This window comes from Coregonus clupeaformis, unplaced genomic scaffold (genome assembly GCF_020615455.1).
Source record: "Coregonus clupeaformis isolate EN_2021a unplaced genomic scaffold, ASM2061545v1 scaf1051, whole genome shotgun sequence".
NCBI lineage: Eukaryota > Metazoa > Chordata > Actinopteri > Salmoniformes > Salmonidae > Coregonus > Coregonus clupeaformis.
In genome coordinates this window covers 85,712-102,693 of record NW_025534505.1, presented here as the reverse complement: position 1 = coordinate 102,693, position 16,982 = coordinate 85,712, and the positions used below count along the sequence as shown (strand labels likewise).

General features: G+C 40.1%; 1 protein-coding gene and 1 long non-coding RNA gene across 4 annotated transcripts; both read left to right on the top strand.

The window, feature by feature from the left end:
• Positions 1 to 520: 520 nt before the first annotated feature.
• dhdds (dehydrodolichyl diphosphate synthase) lies at positions 521 to 9,931 on the top strand. 3 transcript variants are annotated; one of them, XM_041902375.2, is made up of 9 exons: positions 521 to 604; positions 4,275 to 4,355; positions 4,487 to 4,603; positions 4,848 to 4,990; positions 8,080 to 8,196; positions 8,448 to 8,549; positions 8,708 to 8,822; positions 9,124 to 9,231; positions 9,477 to 9,931. In XM_041902375.2, exons 2-9 carry the CDS (start codon positions 4,293 to 4,295, stop codon positions 9,717 to 9,719), a joined length of 1,008 nt encoding a protein of 335 aa, XP_041758309.2. In that variant the 5' UTR covers positions 521 to 604; positions 4,275 to 4,292; the 3' UTR covers positions 9,720 to 9,931. The 3 variants fall into 3 exon arrangements, with proteins under 3 accessions (XP_041758309.2, XP_041758308.2, XP_041758310.2); XM_041902374.2 differs by lacking the exon at positions 521 to 604 and adding an exon at positions 1,160 to 1,290; XM_041902376.2 differs by lacking the exon at positions 521 to 604 and adding an exon at positions 1,160 to 1,294.
• Positions 9,932 to 11,436: 1,505 nt separating this feature from the next.
• On the top strand, positions 11,437 to 15,260 carry LOC121585987. The gene is made up of 6 exons (XR_006003904.2): positions 11,437 to 11,575; positions 12,956 to 12,976; positions 13,382 to 13,411; positions 13,517 to 13,570; positions 13,912 to 13,962; positions 14,595 to 15,260. It is a non-coding gene; the product is annotated as an uncharacterized LOC121585987 (long non-coding RNA).
• Positions 15,261 to 16,982: the final 1,722 nt, after the last annotated feature.

Below are 16,982 nucleotides of genomic sequence, written 5' to 3'. Positions count from 1 at the left end.
TGTCATACTGGATGTCCGGACGACCCTCCGTATATCATTAACAGGTACTTTAGGCAACTCCAGCAAACACCTTGTAAACGTCATCTCTGCCATCATAACGGTCTACTGTCACTGTCTAATGTTTTTTTCCGGTAACCGGAAATGCCCAAGCATCCTTACGCCAATGCGGAAGTGATGTGTGCATACAGGTACTTTGTGGTCCTCTGTAGCTCAGCTGGTAGAGCACGGCGCTTGTAACGCCAAGGTAGTGGGTTCGATCCCCGGGACCACCCATACACAAAAATGTATGCACGCATGACTGTAAGTCGCTTTGGATAAAAGCGTCTGCTAAATGGCATATTATTATTATTATTACTTTAGGCAACTCCAGCAAACACCTTGTAAACTTCATCTCTGCCATCATCACGGTCTACTGTCACTGTCTAATGTTTTTTTTTTTTTCCGGTAACCGGAAATGCCCAAGCATCCTTACGCCAATGCGGAAGTGATGCGTGCATAGAGCCTATCCACATGCAGAGAAATCTGTACAAACAGTTCCAGGAGGAAGTGGTCGGTCTTTGATTACGTCACTCCGTCGAATAAGGAAGGGACGTCATCTTAAACTGTGAGTTTGGAAGGTATGTGCAATATGTAAAAATACGGCTCATAATGTTGATAATTCATGATCTCTTTCAACAATATGAATTAAATCTACCATTTTAGTGCAATTGCTTTGTACATTTCAAACAGTGTTCATCATTGGTTATCGCTCCCTGTCAGGTTTGCCTGAGTTGTGTTAGCTAGCTAGCTACAGTAGCTATGATAACTATCAAACGTTAGCTATCCAAGACCTGATCCACATGAATCAAAGATGCATACTCATATAGCTAGTTATCAGAATATTAGTTGGTAAATATATCCCGTTTATGCATGCATGTAGACTAGTGGCGTATGTATCAGAACTAATCAGATACAGTGGGGTCCGAAATTATTAACACTCCATAAAGAATAGCAGAAATCACTGTATAAAAGAAATAACTCAAATACTGAGCTATATTGTATGCTGAAATGTTTTTGTAAATTATATTATTTTATACTAATACAATTGCTCAGAGAAAGAAATGTTGTTTAACAAGTAATAAATGTTTTTCTAAAAAAGGTAAGGGTCAAAATTATTGACACCCTTGTTTTGGAATCCCCGAGCCGACAAGGTAGAAATCTGTCGTTCTGCCCCTGAGCAAGGCAGTTAACCCTCAACAAAAACTGCTCCCCGGGTGCCAATGACATGGATGTCCACCAACATATTTTACAGTAGGTATGGGGTTATTTTCTGCTCATGCGTTCTCATTTCGACGCCAAAACAAGTGTTGCACGGTAAACACAAACTTCTGTACTTCTTCAAAACTAAAACATGAAAAAAGGTTCAGTACTATATATTATTTTTAACGTTTCAGTACTTCTATCAATTGGCTCACGTCATCTACTGATTTGAGAGAGGATCAAGTCTGTCTATCAGCGCAGCTGATGTCCCCTTATAGCGCGAGCGCATCATGCCTGCTTCACTTACTCATTGCTAGCTCTAGCCTGTGCTGAGCAACCACTGCACTCACTGGGAGTCTTGGCTGCATCATGTTAGCTCCACACTCATGCTGCACAGAAGTTAACACACTTGAATAATGCAACACGGCATGTAGAAATGTTGCAACTGTTAATTACTGTTTGCAAAACAATGTTCATTACAGGCTTGAACACTTTACAATGCAAAGATACCAGTAGCTCAGACTGGTCTCATAGACTAGACGTAACATAGTAAACGTAAATCCGGGACACTCAAATTAGTATGATATTTACGTTTGGTAGGGTTACATAGGCAAAAACGAAAGCAGGGTGGTTGGTCGGGCGGATGGTTGTTCGAATCTCATCATGGACAACTTTAGCATTTTAGCTAATTAGCAAAGACATTACTTTTTAGCTACTTTGCATGTTAGCTAACCCTAACCCTTTTAGTAAACCCTTCCCCGAATCCTAACCCTTTAACCCAGGGTTCTTCAATTCCCGTCTGGCGAAACCTGTTTTTCCTCTCCTTCTAATCAGGGCTAATTCAGACACTTTCCTCCAGGACAACCCTGCTTTAACCTAACCCTCAATAACTCAATGCATACACTCACTCCTATTGAATATGCATTCACCTGTATTGTGAATAGGCCTAGGCTACATTTTGATTTACCCAGTTTATCAATAGCGATTTACCATTCAAATAAATATTACCTGTTGTTATGTAGTTAGATTGGTAAAAACAAAGTCAAATTGGTTGTATGACTATCATTGATTCATTAATGCAGGGCTCTCCAACCCTGTTCCTGGAGAGCTACCGTCCTGTAGGTTTTCAATCCAACACCAGTTGTAACTAGCCTGATTCAGCTTATCAACCAGCTAATTATTAGAATCAGGTGCGCTAGATTAAGGTTGGAGCAAAAACCTACAGGACGGTAGCTCTCCAGGAACAGGGTTGGAGAGCCCTGCATTAATGCATGCATTTGAAAAATGGACATAAAACATTTCAAATGTAATGATGTTGAACTCAGAAGATCTGTCTGGATGAAGTGCCATTCTGTGACTTTGGCTAATACGCCTTCTTGTTTTGCCGTGGTATCGTTTTGGTAGCAAGTATCGCGACGGTATCGAGTATCGTGATACTAATCCTGGTATCAAAGTCGAAATTCTGGTATCGTGACAACATTACGCCAAACCCACCACTGGTGTGTGCGTGACCAAATAGCTCTATTTTCATGTCATCTGACCAAAGCATCGGTTCCAAATCCAAATGCTAATGCTGTTTAGCAAACTCCAGGTGTTTACATTTGTTGGATGACATGAAAATAGAGCTATTTGGCCACACACACCAGTGGTGGGTTTGGCGTCTAAACGAGAATGCATGAGCAGAAAATAACCCCTACGGTAAAATATGGTGGTGGATCTTTGATGTTATGGGGCTATTTTGCTTCCACTGCTTCCTTGTTAAGGTCAACAGCATCATGAACTTTACCAAGTACCAGGACATTTTAGCCCAAAACCTGGTTGCCTCTGCCAGGAGGTTAAAACTTGGCTGCAAGTGAATCTTCCAGAAAGACAATAACCCCAAGCACACTTCAAATCCACAAAGAAATTGTTAATTGACCAGAAAATCAAAATTTTGCAATGGCCATCTCAGTCTCCGGACAAGTAAACCCCATTTGAAAACCTGTGGTTTGAAAAGAGTACCACAGTATGAGTCATAATACCCAGAAAACCTAGCGGTCAAACAGGGAAATGGTTCCAATAGTTTTTCCACCATTCATTCTTCCCATAGGTTTTTTTAGAAAAACTTAAATTAAGGGCTGTGTTATGTGTAGGCTTACCCTGGCGTGACGTTTTGATACCTGTGTAAATCTCTCTAGGACAAGGTGACTTTTATCAATATATTCTCCTGTATTTACCCCTTATTTTAAGTGTTTCTAAAATCCCCTATGGGAAAAATGAATGGAGGAAAAAAGATTGGAACCTGTTTGACTGCTACGTTTTATGGGTATTATGACACCTCCACTGTGGGGCTCTATTGAAGAGGGCAGTCCATAAGCGCAGACAAAGGATATCAAGGATCTGGAAGGATTCTGTATGGAGGAATGGTCTAAGATCCCTCCCAATGTGTTCTCCAAAAAAGGCTCTGTGCCATTATCCTCACAAGTTGAGGTATTTCAAAACTGGGGTGTCAATAATTTTGACCCTTACCTTTTTTGAGAAGAAACTTATTAAACAAAATCTCTCTCTCTCTGAGCAATTGTATTAGTATAAAATAATATAATTTCCCAATATTTTTGAGCATATAATATATCTCAGTATTTGAATTATTTATTTTACACAGTCATTTCTGCTCATCTTTATCAAGGGTGTCAATAATTTCAGACCTCACTGTATGTCTGGTATGTGGTAACAGGCTCCTGTAGCACAGTTCAAGACTAGAAAGTAGTGGCCTCTGAAGACCTTATCCTACTAACTGTCAATGAATGCACTGCCATTACGTTTGTTGATGCACCCCACTGAACTAGGCCTATGCTCTATATGTAACTATGCTACATACCTCTCACTACTGTGTCTAATGCAGCTCATGGCTATACAAACCAGGGACTGCTGAATTTGTCAAACAAGCGTAACGGCTAACCTTGTTAATAAATTGCTTGTTTATAGGTATCTGTTTATATGTATCTCTAATGTATGTAATAAGATGTAATGCATGCATCTATGATGCATCTCCACAGGGGTGTCAGAGTTTGAATATGTCGTGGATAAGGGAAGGTGAATTGAACCTCATTGAGAAGCTCTCAGCCAACATACTGAAGGTATGACTATCTATGTGCAAATGCATCCCTTCTGAGGATATTTGAATTAATTAATCACAACCACATTTTTCTGATATGTAATATGGTTCTATCTCTATGGAATCCATCCACCCCTCCTTGGTCTCTCCCAGGCTGGCCCGATGCCCAAACATGTGGCCTTTATCATGGATGGCAACCGGCGCTACGCCCGCAAGCGTCAGGTGGAGCGCCAGGAGGGACACACACAGGGTTTTGACAAACTGGCAGAGGTGAGGTTCCCAGGTCATGATGTAGTTATTGTTCTTTCTATCATAGTTGTTCTCATTCACACTTACCCTTTTGCATGAGCATTCACATTGTCTTAGAAAAGTAGGCAACTGCACTTCAACCATATCCTTCACCATTACCATCATAAAATGTATTTGTATAGGGCTGTCACCAAATACATTAGAAATACATACTACTTTAATGTTGGCTTTACTGATGATCAACCTTGGTGGCTCCTTCCTTTAGACACTACGCTGGTGCCTGAACCTGAACATCCATGAGGTCACAGTGTACGCCTTCAGCATCGAGAACTTCAAGCGGTCTAAAGACGAGGTGGACGGCCTGATGGAGCTGGCCAAGCAGAAGTTCATCAGACTGCTAGATGAACAGTGAGTGTTAGAACAGAGCCAGAGTGCTGCCATTAAAGATGCATAGGTGTGGGAAGACAAAGCAGCATAGCTACCTGCTAAATTAAGGGTTTTCTTTCCCCAGTCACAGAAGGACTGGGAGAAAAGCTAAAAGTGCTCAAGGCAGATGTTTTACAGACACTTTAATTGAAAAACTCGACAAGGAGGATGTTTCAGTAATACACTTGGCACAGGGTTTCACTTGGCGCCGGACAACGTGACCAGGAAGATTTAAATTTACAGGCAATTTGAGAAATGTACCGGACCCATATGTATTGGGTGCGTAAACCATTAGGGCATCCACCCATGGTGCTCAGAATGACAGAAATCACATTTCGATTATGGTAATTCATTTTAACAGAATATGCAACTCCTGTAATGAAGCAGCCAATAAAACGTAATTTTCAAACATTTGCCAAAATGGAATTCGCAGGAAAACACCATTCTAAACAGCGTATCTGATGAGTGGTGCCATATGTGACAGAGATTAAAATCTCCCATAGAAACGTACTGTAGAAAGAGGGGGAATCTAAAGATGCAACAACTCGGATGGGTTTTTAATAGACTAGGATTGAGCCTTTGGCTTCTGAACAACGAAAGAAAGTATGAACCAATAGAACAGGAGAGAAATGGCATAAAGGAAGGTGAATTGAAAGTCCTTGAGAAGCTCTTAGCCAACATACTAAAGGTATGACTAGGGAAGTCAAATGAAATACATTTATATAACTACTTCTATCTATACAGAAAATCATTAACAATTATTTGCCAGAAGCATGACTTAGCCACAGAGGAATTGAGGATCATTATCTTCTTAATTTTTTTTGCTGTGGATTGTTTCAAATCACAAGCTCGTAGGCCTTTGTCTATTTGGGCAGCACGCGCGTGGCAATAGGCCTAGCTGATTATTGAGTTGTGGCTGTCGGTGAAAAGCACCTAAAATATTTATGAAGGAAAAGTGTCTTGAGTATAATTTTAAAATGTTGACACAAGAATAAGGGGAGGTATGTGTCGAAGATATAGGCAAGTCTCTTTCCAGAATGGCTCAACTGTCTCCCATCAATTCTTGCCCATTCATTGTGTGAATTGTTTGCCCTTTTGATTGTTTATTCTTATCAATTCTCCCATTACATATGTACACTGAGAATACCAAACATTAGGAACACCTTCCTAATATTGAGTTGCAAAAAAATCCTTATTTAACCTGTCTCCTCCCATTCATCTACACTGATTGAAGTGGATTTAACAAGTGACTTCAATAAGGGATTATAACTTTAATCTGGATTCACTTGGTCAGTCTGTCATGGAAAGAGCAGGTGTTCATAATGTTTTGTATACACCGTGTATGTCACCAGTAGTAAATATACCGTTAATCCCTGTCATTTGGTTACATTAGTTCCTGTTACTGCATGTATTAATTAGTCATTTACCGTTCAAATTCTCGGAGTGGAAACGTTGTTTGCAGAGTTCACAACTTGCTACACTTGTGAGAAACATGTTTTGGTTTATTTCATCACCATAATTTACGAGTTTTGTTAATTTTTCATTGTCTTTTGTTTGCTCAATGTGAGCGATTAGCATGTGTCTGGTTTCTCTGTCCTGTTAATGTTGAGGGAGCGTGCGCGCCTGAGCACGCATAGAAGTACGGAAATGTAGGAAAGTCAACGAAGTCTGTTTTTTTAAACATCTATTGCAAAAGATAATCTAGCCTATTAAAACTATAGTTCCTCACAGTATTTGAAAAATCTTTCCAACAATCTCCCCCTCGATAATCACCAAGCATCGGTGTGAAAGACCAGAGTATTATGATCGGATGAGCCCATATATCCAGTGGAAACTTAATAAAATACCCGAACACTTTTCCCTTAGGCAAAAACAGCTCTGTCCCGGAGCTCACTAGCGCGCGAAACTCTAAGGGCCTGGAATAGGCTAGTTGATAAAGATGTTGCAAGTTCACTAGCGAAAGCTTCCGGCCCAGACATGTTGCACTTTACAATAGCGATAGCTCAAATCAAGAAGATGGAAAGCGAGGCAGGAGAGTCTGAGTAGAGAGATTAATGTGATTTGAAAGAACCTGAATTTATCATATTTAATGTTTTCATTTGTCGAATATGTATTTTTACTGTTGACAATTGAAGTTATAGGCATACTGCTGCATTGCCTATAGGCAATGCGGCTATGAGTTCAACGCTCATTTCTTCAGCCGCCAATGGATCACGGTGTATCAATGTGTCCATATGGCAGGTTCTGGTGCTCTCGCATTAGATGAATTTAAACTTTTAGATTTGTATCATTTTAATTCAGATTTGTATGATTAACCACGTGACAATGATTTTGAAAAACGAAAACGTTATTATTTAAATGAAACTCTTGAAAATCATAATTGGCAGATCGGTAGAAATGGTTGGATAAATTGTAAGCTTTCCCAAACTTAAAAATCACGCGCTGCCTATGAAGTATTTGTAAAATAATTGCCTCCAGGTTTCCATGGTCGGATTTTTCCTATAGGCTACTTTGAAGCAAGGTAAGACATGCCTCATAATATGAAGTAAAGCATGCAGATTTCTAATAATTTCAGTATGTTTTCAAAATGCATACTGGCTCCAGCTTACATGTTGATGCGCTGATAGCCTGTTGCCTGCACCTAAATGGTGAATGAGAGGCGCTCTTCAATTACCAGTTGAGAAAGACAAATATAGTAGCTCTTTTTAATTGTGCACCAATTATTATTATTTTTTCACGCGATTGCATTTAGAATTGTTGCGCAATGAATGGGCTTATAAAAGCACGTATTACTCCAGCAGCAACCAGTTGAGTAGCTGCAGGAGAAATCCCTCTCAAAATTAATTAATTAATTTAATTCCTCTAAATTATGCAAATTAACCTATAGACATATAAGCATGACTGTCAAATGTATTTACATCAATTATTTTACAATTTGATTTTTTTTCTCCCAGTTATTTTGGCCAGCAACAGTTTTATTTATCAGCTTTTCATTTTTTTATTGTTGACCTAAAGCCAGCAATTGCCAGATAACAGAAACCATGAATTGCCCATGTCTTGTTCCAATCCAGGGAGAATCTGGAGAAGCATGGGGTGTGCATCCGGGTGCTGGGAGACCTGACTCTACTGCCTCTGGACCTGCAGCAGCACATAGCCCGGGCTGTGGTGGCTACCAGGACTCATAACAAGTAGGCACCGCCACCTCATCATCCTGCTGCTTCTCACTTCTCTTAGGTGGCTGTGAGCTGGTGTGCAGCCATCTGAAAAACATTGCAGCTTTGACAAATGCATCTAGGTTTATTGCAGATGCTGGACTGCAGTTGTTTATAATGCAATGCAATCTCTCTATGCATAAAACAACACATGAGCTTCAGTTCAGTCATCTAAGATGTCTTCTAGAGTGGCTTCTTATTAACGACCCAACTTCTTTTGCCAACAGATGCTTTCTGAATGTGTGCTTTGCCTACACCTCAAGACATGAAATCGCTAATGCCGTCAGAGAGATGGCTTGGGGCGTGGAGCAGGGACTTATCAAATCCAGGTAAACTACTTCAACAGAGATAAGTGTGCACTCATGGCCCTCTCAAATATAATTGTTCAATTTGCATTATCACAGATCAAGATTTATTTTCTGAATTGGCAGTTAATCAATTTATTTTCTGCTCGTTTCTATTGTCTTGTCTCGGTTGTTGTATCCAGTGATGTGTCGGAGGCCCTGCTGAGTCAGTGTCTGTACAGCAGTAACTCTCCCAATCCTGACCTGCTCATTCGCACGTCTGGAGAGGTGCGACTCAGTGACTTCCTGCTGTGGCAGGTAAGGACAAAGACACTCCTTACTAAGGTGGTTAACTGTTACCAGCGTGACGTTGAATGCTAACGAGATTAGCCTCATGCCAAGCATCCTCTTTGGTAAGGACAAGGCCTACTTCCTGTTCAGTGACTTCAGTGACATACAGTGGATGCTCTGGTTTAGCTGCCTCTCCCACTACCTCGTGACTTGTTCTTTGTAAATGTAGGCTGTCTGGTGTTACCCATGGGGATTATTCAGTGGGGTGCAATGTTTATAGAACGCTGCAGACAGAAATGTAATATTTTTTGTCTGTGCTATCCTGCAGACGTCCCACTCCTGCTTAGTGTTCCAGTCAGTCCTGTGGCCAGAGTACTCCTTCTGGAACCTGTGTGATGCCATTCTGCAGTATCAGCTCAATCACAGACCTCTTCAGGTATGATCTATCTCTCTGTCTCTCCTTCATTCATCCCCCACATACATTCCACCGTACGATATTTACCCAACCTTTAAACGTGAGTGCACTTTTGCCACAAATGTTTGGCACATTATTTCAAGTTGCATTTCCAGCATTGAGTGAGAATTCATTAGCAGGATCATCTGAATACCTGTAATAAACTACTGTGTTGTATGGATCACTGTGATCTGCTTGAGTGACTGATCCCAATGTATGTGTTGCAGAAAGCCAGAGATCAACACAGAGAGGGACAGACCCTACAGCAGCATGAGGCAGACCGGGCCGGTGTAGCAGACCTCCTACAGCACAACGGCAATGGAAAGCCCCTGGATGCCCAGAAGAGACAGGAAGCACTGCTAAACTACACTGCCAGCCGAGAGGAACGGGTTCAGGACTTCCTTGGTGCACTCCAGCACAAGAGAGACTCCTTCCTTACTGACTTAACCAGCCAAGCTGCTCTCGCATAAAGAGGGAATGAGGGGAACACAATGCTCCCCATCTTGAATTGGGGGAGCAATCCAATCTCTCCTCTTCCCTAAAGGGCTGAGTGGTTTGAAACTTCTTATTTTGTATGAGTGATTTTACCCCTATGGGGCTGTATGTGGGATATTTATGTGTGTAGTCTAAAAGAGAAGTCTGATCAAAGTCTAATAAAAAGATACGTCTGGTCAATAGCTAATAGTTGTAAGTTGTTCTGTAAAATGTGTCCATCAAATGCATTGTCATGGTGAAACAGTAAAGGGCCTTCCCCAAACTGTTGCCACAAAGTTGGAAGCACAGAATCGTCTAGAATGTCATTGTAAGATTTCCCTTCACTGGAACTAAGGGACCTAGCCCGAACCATGAAAAACAGCCCCAGACCATTATTCCTCCAAACTTTACAGTTGGCACTATGCATTGGGGCAGGTAGCGTTCTCCTGGCATCCGCCAAACCCAGATTCGATCGTCCGACTGCCAGATGGTGAAGCGTGATTCGTGAGCCGTTGTTGCTCCTCGACTATCCACTTCACAATAACAGCACTTACAGTTGACCAGGGCAGCTCTAGCAGGGTAGAAATTTGGCGAACTGACCTGTTGGAAAGGTGGCATCCTACATTTACATTTACGTCTTACGACGTTGCAACGTTGAAAGTCACTGAGCTCTTCAGTAAGGCCATTCTACTGCCAATGTTTTGTCCTATGGAGATTGCATGGCGGTGTGTTAAATTTGTATACACCTGTCAGCAAGGGGTGTGGCTGAAATAGCCAAATCCACTAATTTGAAGGTGTCCACATACTTTTGTATATATAGTGTATGTGTGCTGGACTGGTCAAGTAAAATTCTCAATGAATGTCATTGTGCAATAACTGTTTTATGGTCATGGATGCCCATATTTGACATGTAAAACATGAAAACTAAATTTTTACCATGTTTCTTTATCTTGCAGAATAAACGTGATTGTTAATTTAGTTTAATGTACATTGCGTTACTTAGATTCATAACAAATAGTTCATCCAAATGGATGATTTGTAACATAGGAAACTTTTTTTACCAGGATGTTTTATTTTGTATCTTGTGAAGGTGTGATGTACACTGCAGACACAAAGTTTAACCCAGAGGCGCAACGTCTCGAGACTGCCGGGAACGCTTGCGAAGCAGATCAAGCAGACAAGACCGGGGTTTGGGGTTAAAGAAGGTAATGAGAGAAGTGAAACATTCTTCCTTAGTTGTTAATTTCTCGAAATGTAGGCACAACCTGTATACGAGCCAATGTATTAAGTAGTTAAACGTTGTTACTCCAACCTCGTGAAATTGACAAACTGACACGTTTTCATTTTCGTCAAAAACAACATATCGAAGGGGTGCCTTTGATTTGACGGCCTGCACATGCGCAGTTTGGCGCGAGACGACCCTTAGACCTGATGACTTGTTTCTGCGCATGAGTTCAGCTAGCCAACGTCGCCTACAAGCGTAATCGGGGATTTCTATTGGAGAAGCAGTTTCGGCCTATCTTCATACTGTACTGTCTTTGCTGCAGATCCTGCAGAGAGAACGCCACCTCCTTACAGCGGTGGTATTTCTCATGCACTATCTCTTTAAGAAAATGGAGACGCCCACAAGCACGTGATTCTGTTTTCATCCAATGTCTGACTTCAAAATATAAAAACTGGTTCAAACCGGTTTCTATCTTATATTTTACATTCTGTCATTATTTTACATTCACCATTGTTGCATTGCTAACGTGGCTAGAAGAGCTTAGTGAGAAGCCAACAACTCACAGAAAAAAAACATTTTTAATTTTGTTGCAATTCCCGAACAATCATCAACATGCCTAAAAGAAAGGTAAGGAATGCTTTACTTCTCCAGCTAACAAATATATTTGTATTTTTTTTTGCTTGCATCTTGCCCGTTTAAAATTGCATTTGGTCTCTTCATCAGTACTGTATGTCGTCGTTTAGAAATGGCGGCAAAACGGGTCATCCTCTCAACGCAGTCATCAATATATCAAAGAAACCGTATAAAAAAAGACAATTACATAAGAAATAAGGTGTAAAGATATTAGCCATATTTATTAAGGTTATTCGTCCTTTACATTGACCATACCTATGACGAGTCCATGCACTCAAGCTAAGTACGATTTGTGCATCACGCGCTTGGTGTTTCTTGGAAGTTGTGCAGCAGCTCGCCGGGCTCAACTGATGTATTTCATACATATTATAAAGATTTAACTATTAATTTGTGTAGTTCAATGTGCTGCCTGCGAGCTTTTTGGTGTCTCATTTTCTATTCATGTTCAGGCAGCCTTGAATCCGTGAGCCACAAAAATTGGTGGGAAAAGATGCTTGGTCGTTTTTCAATAGTTTGCACACGAAGCAACACTTAAAAATGCAATCTTATGAAATCCTCTACTTTACCAGCAAATAGTAATTCCTTGCCAATGCATTTTTTTTTCAACTAACATTTAGCTAGAGTTGTTAACGTTAAACTTCAGTAATTTGCCCCTGCCCTGCAAATTTCAACATCAGGCTGCCATCTTTGCATAGCCAACATTAGGGAGCATCTCTAATGTGAATGTCCAAGCAGCATATGCGCGGGTGCTTTTCAATGACATTTTTTCTATTGGGTTTATCGTTGAACCTCAAAAAGTTATCATAAAAAACCACGTCGCTGCATCTTTAGCCGCTTGGACTTCGTCGAAATAATGTTGCTAGGTAGATTTATTGAGCGCGAACTTCATCTTGTTGACGGCTGTCTGGCGCGAATTGACGCAAAACAAAGGAAGTGCCAAGCGCGCCCGACTTGTGACAGGACCGATTTGAATTTGAATATGAGCGGGAATTCCTTCTAAGTAAGAGCCTAGAACAGCGGAAATGTATGTCATCAAAAATGTATGGCTCACTCACTCACTGTGGTGTATGTAATGCGTTATGCAAAAAATATACATTATACAACAGCCCAGCATGTTCTCTGGGGATGTGATGCTTCATTTTGATCAAAGGGCCCTTCCATAGAATAAGAGAGGGCAACAATGGACATAACATCCACTCCAGTTACCTTACTTTTTGAAAAGTACCTATGCTGTACTACCCAGACATATACAGTACTGTCCGATACATTCACTGTATTTATTTATTATTACACCTATTTAACATTTGCTTTAGGAATTAATTTCCTCCCAGTTTCTAAACATTTTTCTTCTGCTTTTTTTCCTTCTGTTTTCAGAGTGCTACCAAGGGCGATGAGGTATGCATACAAATGTTCACAATTAGGGCAATATTAATTATAAACTGTTAACTAGTGTATTCGTTATAATTTTCACACTTTAACCGAACTACAACTTATAAAGGCTGAATAGGAGATACATAAAGTCTTCATGAGCAATTTGGTCTATAAGTGCTTCACAGATCATTTGTAAACACAGTTATATACAGAAAGGTTGGTGCTTTGCCAAATGTGGCATTACTCTTTTGAAACCCTTTATAAAGCATGACATTTGCTTATGAATGATCATTTGCTGATACATCTATATAAGCTTTATTTATGAAGGCTTCGTCATGCTTTAAAAGTTGTAGTTTGTTTAAAGTGGATCATTATAGTAGTAGCTGAGTCATTATGGTTAGATTTGTAAAATGTGTTTCTTTTTTTCAGCCTGCAAGACGTTCAGCACGTTTGTCATCTGTAAGTAGTACCGTTGAAACAGGCTACTTTAGAATCTGTACATTTCTTTGTATTGCAAACTCGTGTGTTACTTACCCTAATTACTGTCTTATTTATTTTTTGCAGAGACCTGCTGCTCCAAAGCCGGCGGCAAAACCCAAAAAAGCGGCAGCACCCAAAGTATGTTAAATATTTGCCTTTAATCTGTATTTTATTGATACAGTTGAACTTGTTAGAGTTCTTCAATGTGCTGTTTTCGCATCTAGAGTTTATTAGCTGTTGTGTTAACCTTTAGCCTAAGCGTTATTGATTCATGACCTTTGGCATCAACTTAGAAGTTGTCCTATTTATTATATTTTTAACAGCCACATGAGGGAAAGCCTCAGTTAAAGAATCTCAAGTATTTGGCACTCCTGCGCATTTGACAAGATGCATAACATCTTGAAGGAAGTGAGAGGAGAGAGAAAATACACCTACTCTTTCAGTAGTCAACAATGACTAGCTAACGTTTTGTTTTTCAGAAGGCAGCCAAAGGAAAGAAGGCAGCTGAGAACGGTGATGCCAAGGCTGAGGTTTGTTTCCTGAAAGGATCTGTTTGCTATCTCTAATGTTCTTGTGATTCTTCTCCCCCCCTTGGGGTTTTAGATTTGGTTTCGCTTTAGGCTGTACATGACTTTGTCTGCAGTTCATCACTCACCCTAACCACAAACCACCCTGTCCCTTGATGGGGATTCACCCTCTTAGGGGATGTGATTCAAATTAAACTGTTTGCATTCAGCTCACCTCTACAACATACATACATGCATTACTTATTTGATGGGCACCCAACTCAATTATGTGTGAATTATGCAATGATATTGACCAAGCAGAGTTCTGTGGAAATTGTTATTACACAATTATTACATAGAACCTCTGGACACTTTCTATGTAATATTTATTTGCTTTCTGCCGTGCTGGCATAAGTTGCATAATTGAATCGATTTGCACAAAAATAACTTGTTGTCTTAATATATATATTATTTTTCACTACAACAATACAGTAGGCCTACAGAGTTTGATGCACTTAAATATACGTAATTAGTTAGTTAGTCGGTTTCTTATTTTCTATTCTCTTTTGAAAATAACAGGTGAAAAATAACTAACTTCCCAGGGTTGTTCTACACAGTTTTTGTGTGTCTGAAATAAGTCCATTCTTTATTTCTAGGCGAAGGTTGAGGCCGGTGGAGACGCCAAATGAAGAACTGTTTGAAGTTGTGATCATTCTGTGTACTTGGTGACTGTACAGTTTAAAATAAGTATTTTTAACCAAGTTTTTTTTATATTAAAAGATATCATTTATAGTTCATTGTGGGCTTACATTTGAGGTAATGAAGCTGTTCCAAGGGGTTTTCTCACGTTCATATCCATTTTTATGCCTTGTTTAAATGAATACCGTCCATATCCTGTCAAAGTAAAAGATAAAAAAATACCCTTCTAAACCTGTTTTTTTTTTTTACTGCTGAATGTTATTTTCCTACATAAATCCAAACATTAAAGGCAGCTAAAGTGTGTTTCTAAAATGTTTAAGAGGAATAGGGTTTTTGCCACTCTCCTTTTAGTTTTTTACTGTACAAGTAATATTAATTAATTACTTACCAAATGTTTTGAATCAACATCGGATCTTCTCATTCAGGAGACAGAGACACAGTTTGAAAGTAATCACTAACTTGTATTAGGTCAGCACACAAAATCAACCCAGAAAATTAATAATGTGAACTTAATCATTTGTTCTATTGTTTATTTTATTAAATTGTTATGTAAAAACAGTGGAAAGAGCTATTGTGACTCCTATGAAATTTAAATGTTCTTGAATAAAATGATACAAAGGCTATTTTTGTTTGAGCGCTTTAGACTTCAATATCGCATAACAAATTTATTCAGCAAACTATATCAAACATTCTTTGTCACCGTTTTTCTATGCAAGTTTGTGCACAAATCCACACATTTGCTAGACCTGCAATGGGGCCAGACACCGCAACTGCTTCCTCTCAATCTGTAGATGGGGAACCCCAGACCTGGTCACTTGATGCTCTCCTTCCTGTGAGAACAATACATAGGATGAAAGTGGATGGATTGTATTATTCTCTTGGATTATAACATTGAGGCCTTTTCTCTACTTCCATAAAAATGCATTACCAATAGGGCTATTGTTGGGTATCTGCTACTGTGTCAGCAAAAGTAAATTCTGCTCTGCTATGTGGCAGTTCTGTGTTGTCATTTTTCGAACACCAATCCATCCCTTTGACGACCATAAATTTAGTGCAGGGCTGAGGTGTATAGAATCTGACTATTTCAATTTCACATTAGACCTCTGTGTGATACCTTTTTGCCTCCAATAGAGGGCAGTGTCTGACCAGAATTAAGGGACTTTAATCACTGTGGCTTCCCTGTCCACCAGATGGCTCTCTTAACTACAGCATGTTAGAATTTACATAAGGAGAGACCTGTTAGTGTTTTCAACTTCAGAAAATCTTTTATAGTTAATGTATAGCCATTTTATGGGCTTGGGTTAAAAAAATACATACAACCATTTGCCTCCAAACTTTGCAACATCAGCATGGCTAGGCCCTAACACATTTTGGTAAATTAGAAGGATAGCCTCCCCATCCCAACGTGGGAATTTGGAAGCCTAGCGAGGCAAGTGGCTATATCTTTTCAACCAAGTAGGAGAGTGTATGATGTGCCTCTCCCTACAGTGGGATGTCACACACAGACACAACACTCACTCCACGAACCAGGGGGCCAATATGACTGGCAAGAAGATGTAAACCTGTGAGTGTCGCTATCACTAACCTGTGAGTTTCGCTAACACAAGTCTATACAGACTGTACAAACAGTCAGCACATAAGCGAAACATGTGGCCTTGACGCTGCCTATACGACATGGGTTGGACCTAAATGTGGGATTGGCCTGTATGTCATGTATCAAAATGAACAGGAGAGGATTTCACACTCCACCGTCATTCGGGTCAGGGATACTGAATGTGCTCTCTATCGTGCAGGTCTCACACATTGGACTGGTGTGCCATTTTTAAATAGTGTAGGCCTAGTGGAATTCCCTATAGTCAGGAGTCACTTAATTTCCCATTCTTGTGCTTTAACAAATGATAACACAGTGAAAGCACTTTTAATTGAAAAGAAACAGAGCCACTGTAAATTTGTTCTGAAACAACTGAACTAGCGAGACACCACAAGGGATGGTTGTCCATGTCCACCCTGTCAAACAATCCGCTGAGTTCATGTGACTAGCATGAAGTGGAAGGGGATGGTATCCTCAAAGACAAATGTTAGGCTATATACATAGGCCTGCTAGCAGTCATTTGAGGGTAACTACCCAAATGGGTACTAGCTGGGGAGAGGAGGGGAGTGTGAAAGTTTCCCACAAGTAGAACAACTTATGGGGAGGGGAAAGCAACCTAAAAGGAAAGAGGAAGGTGGGGGTTGCTGAGAGTTCTGCTATTTGTTCTAGGATAGTGTTGACAAGAGGAATGGATATGAACATTCCAAATTCCTTTAGGTCTATTAATGTATAGCTTCTGCCTTCCATCACCATG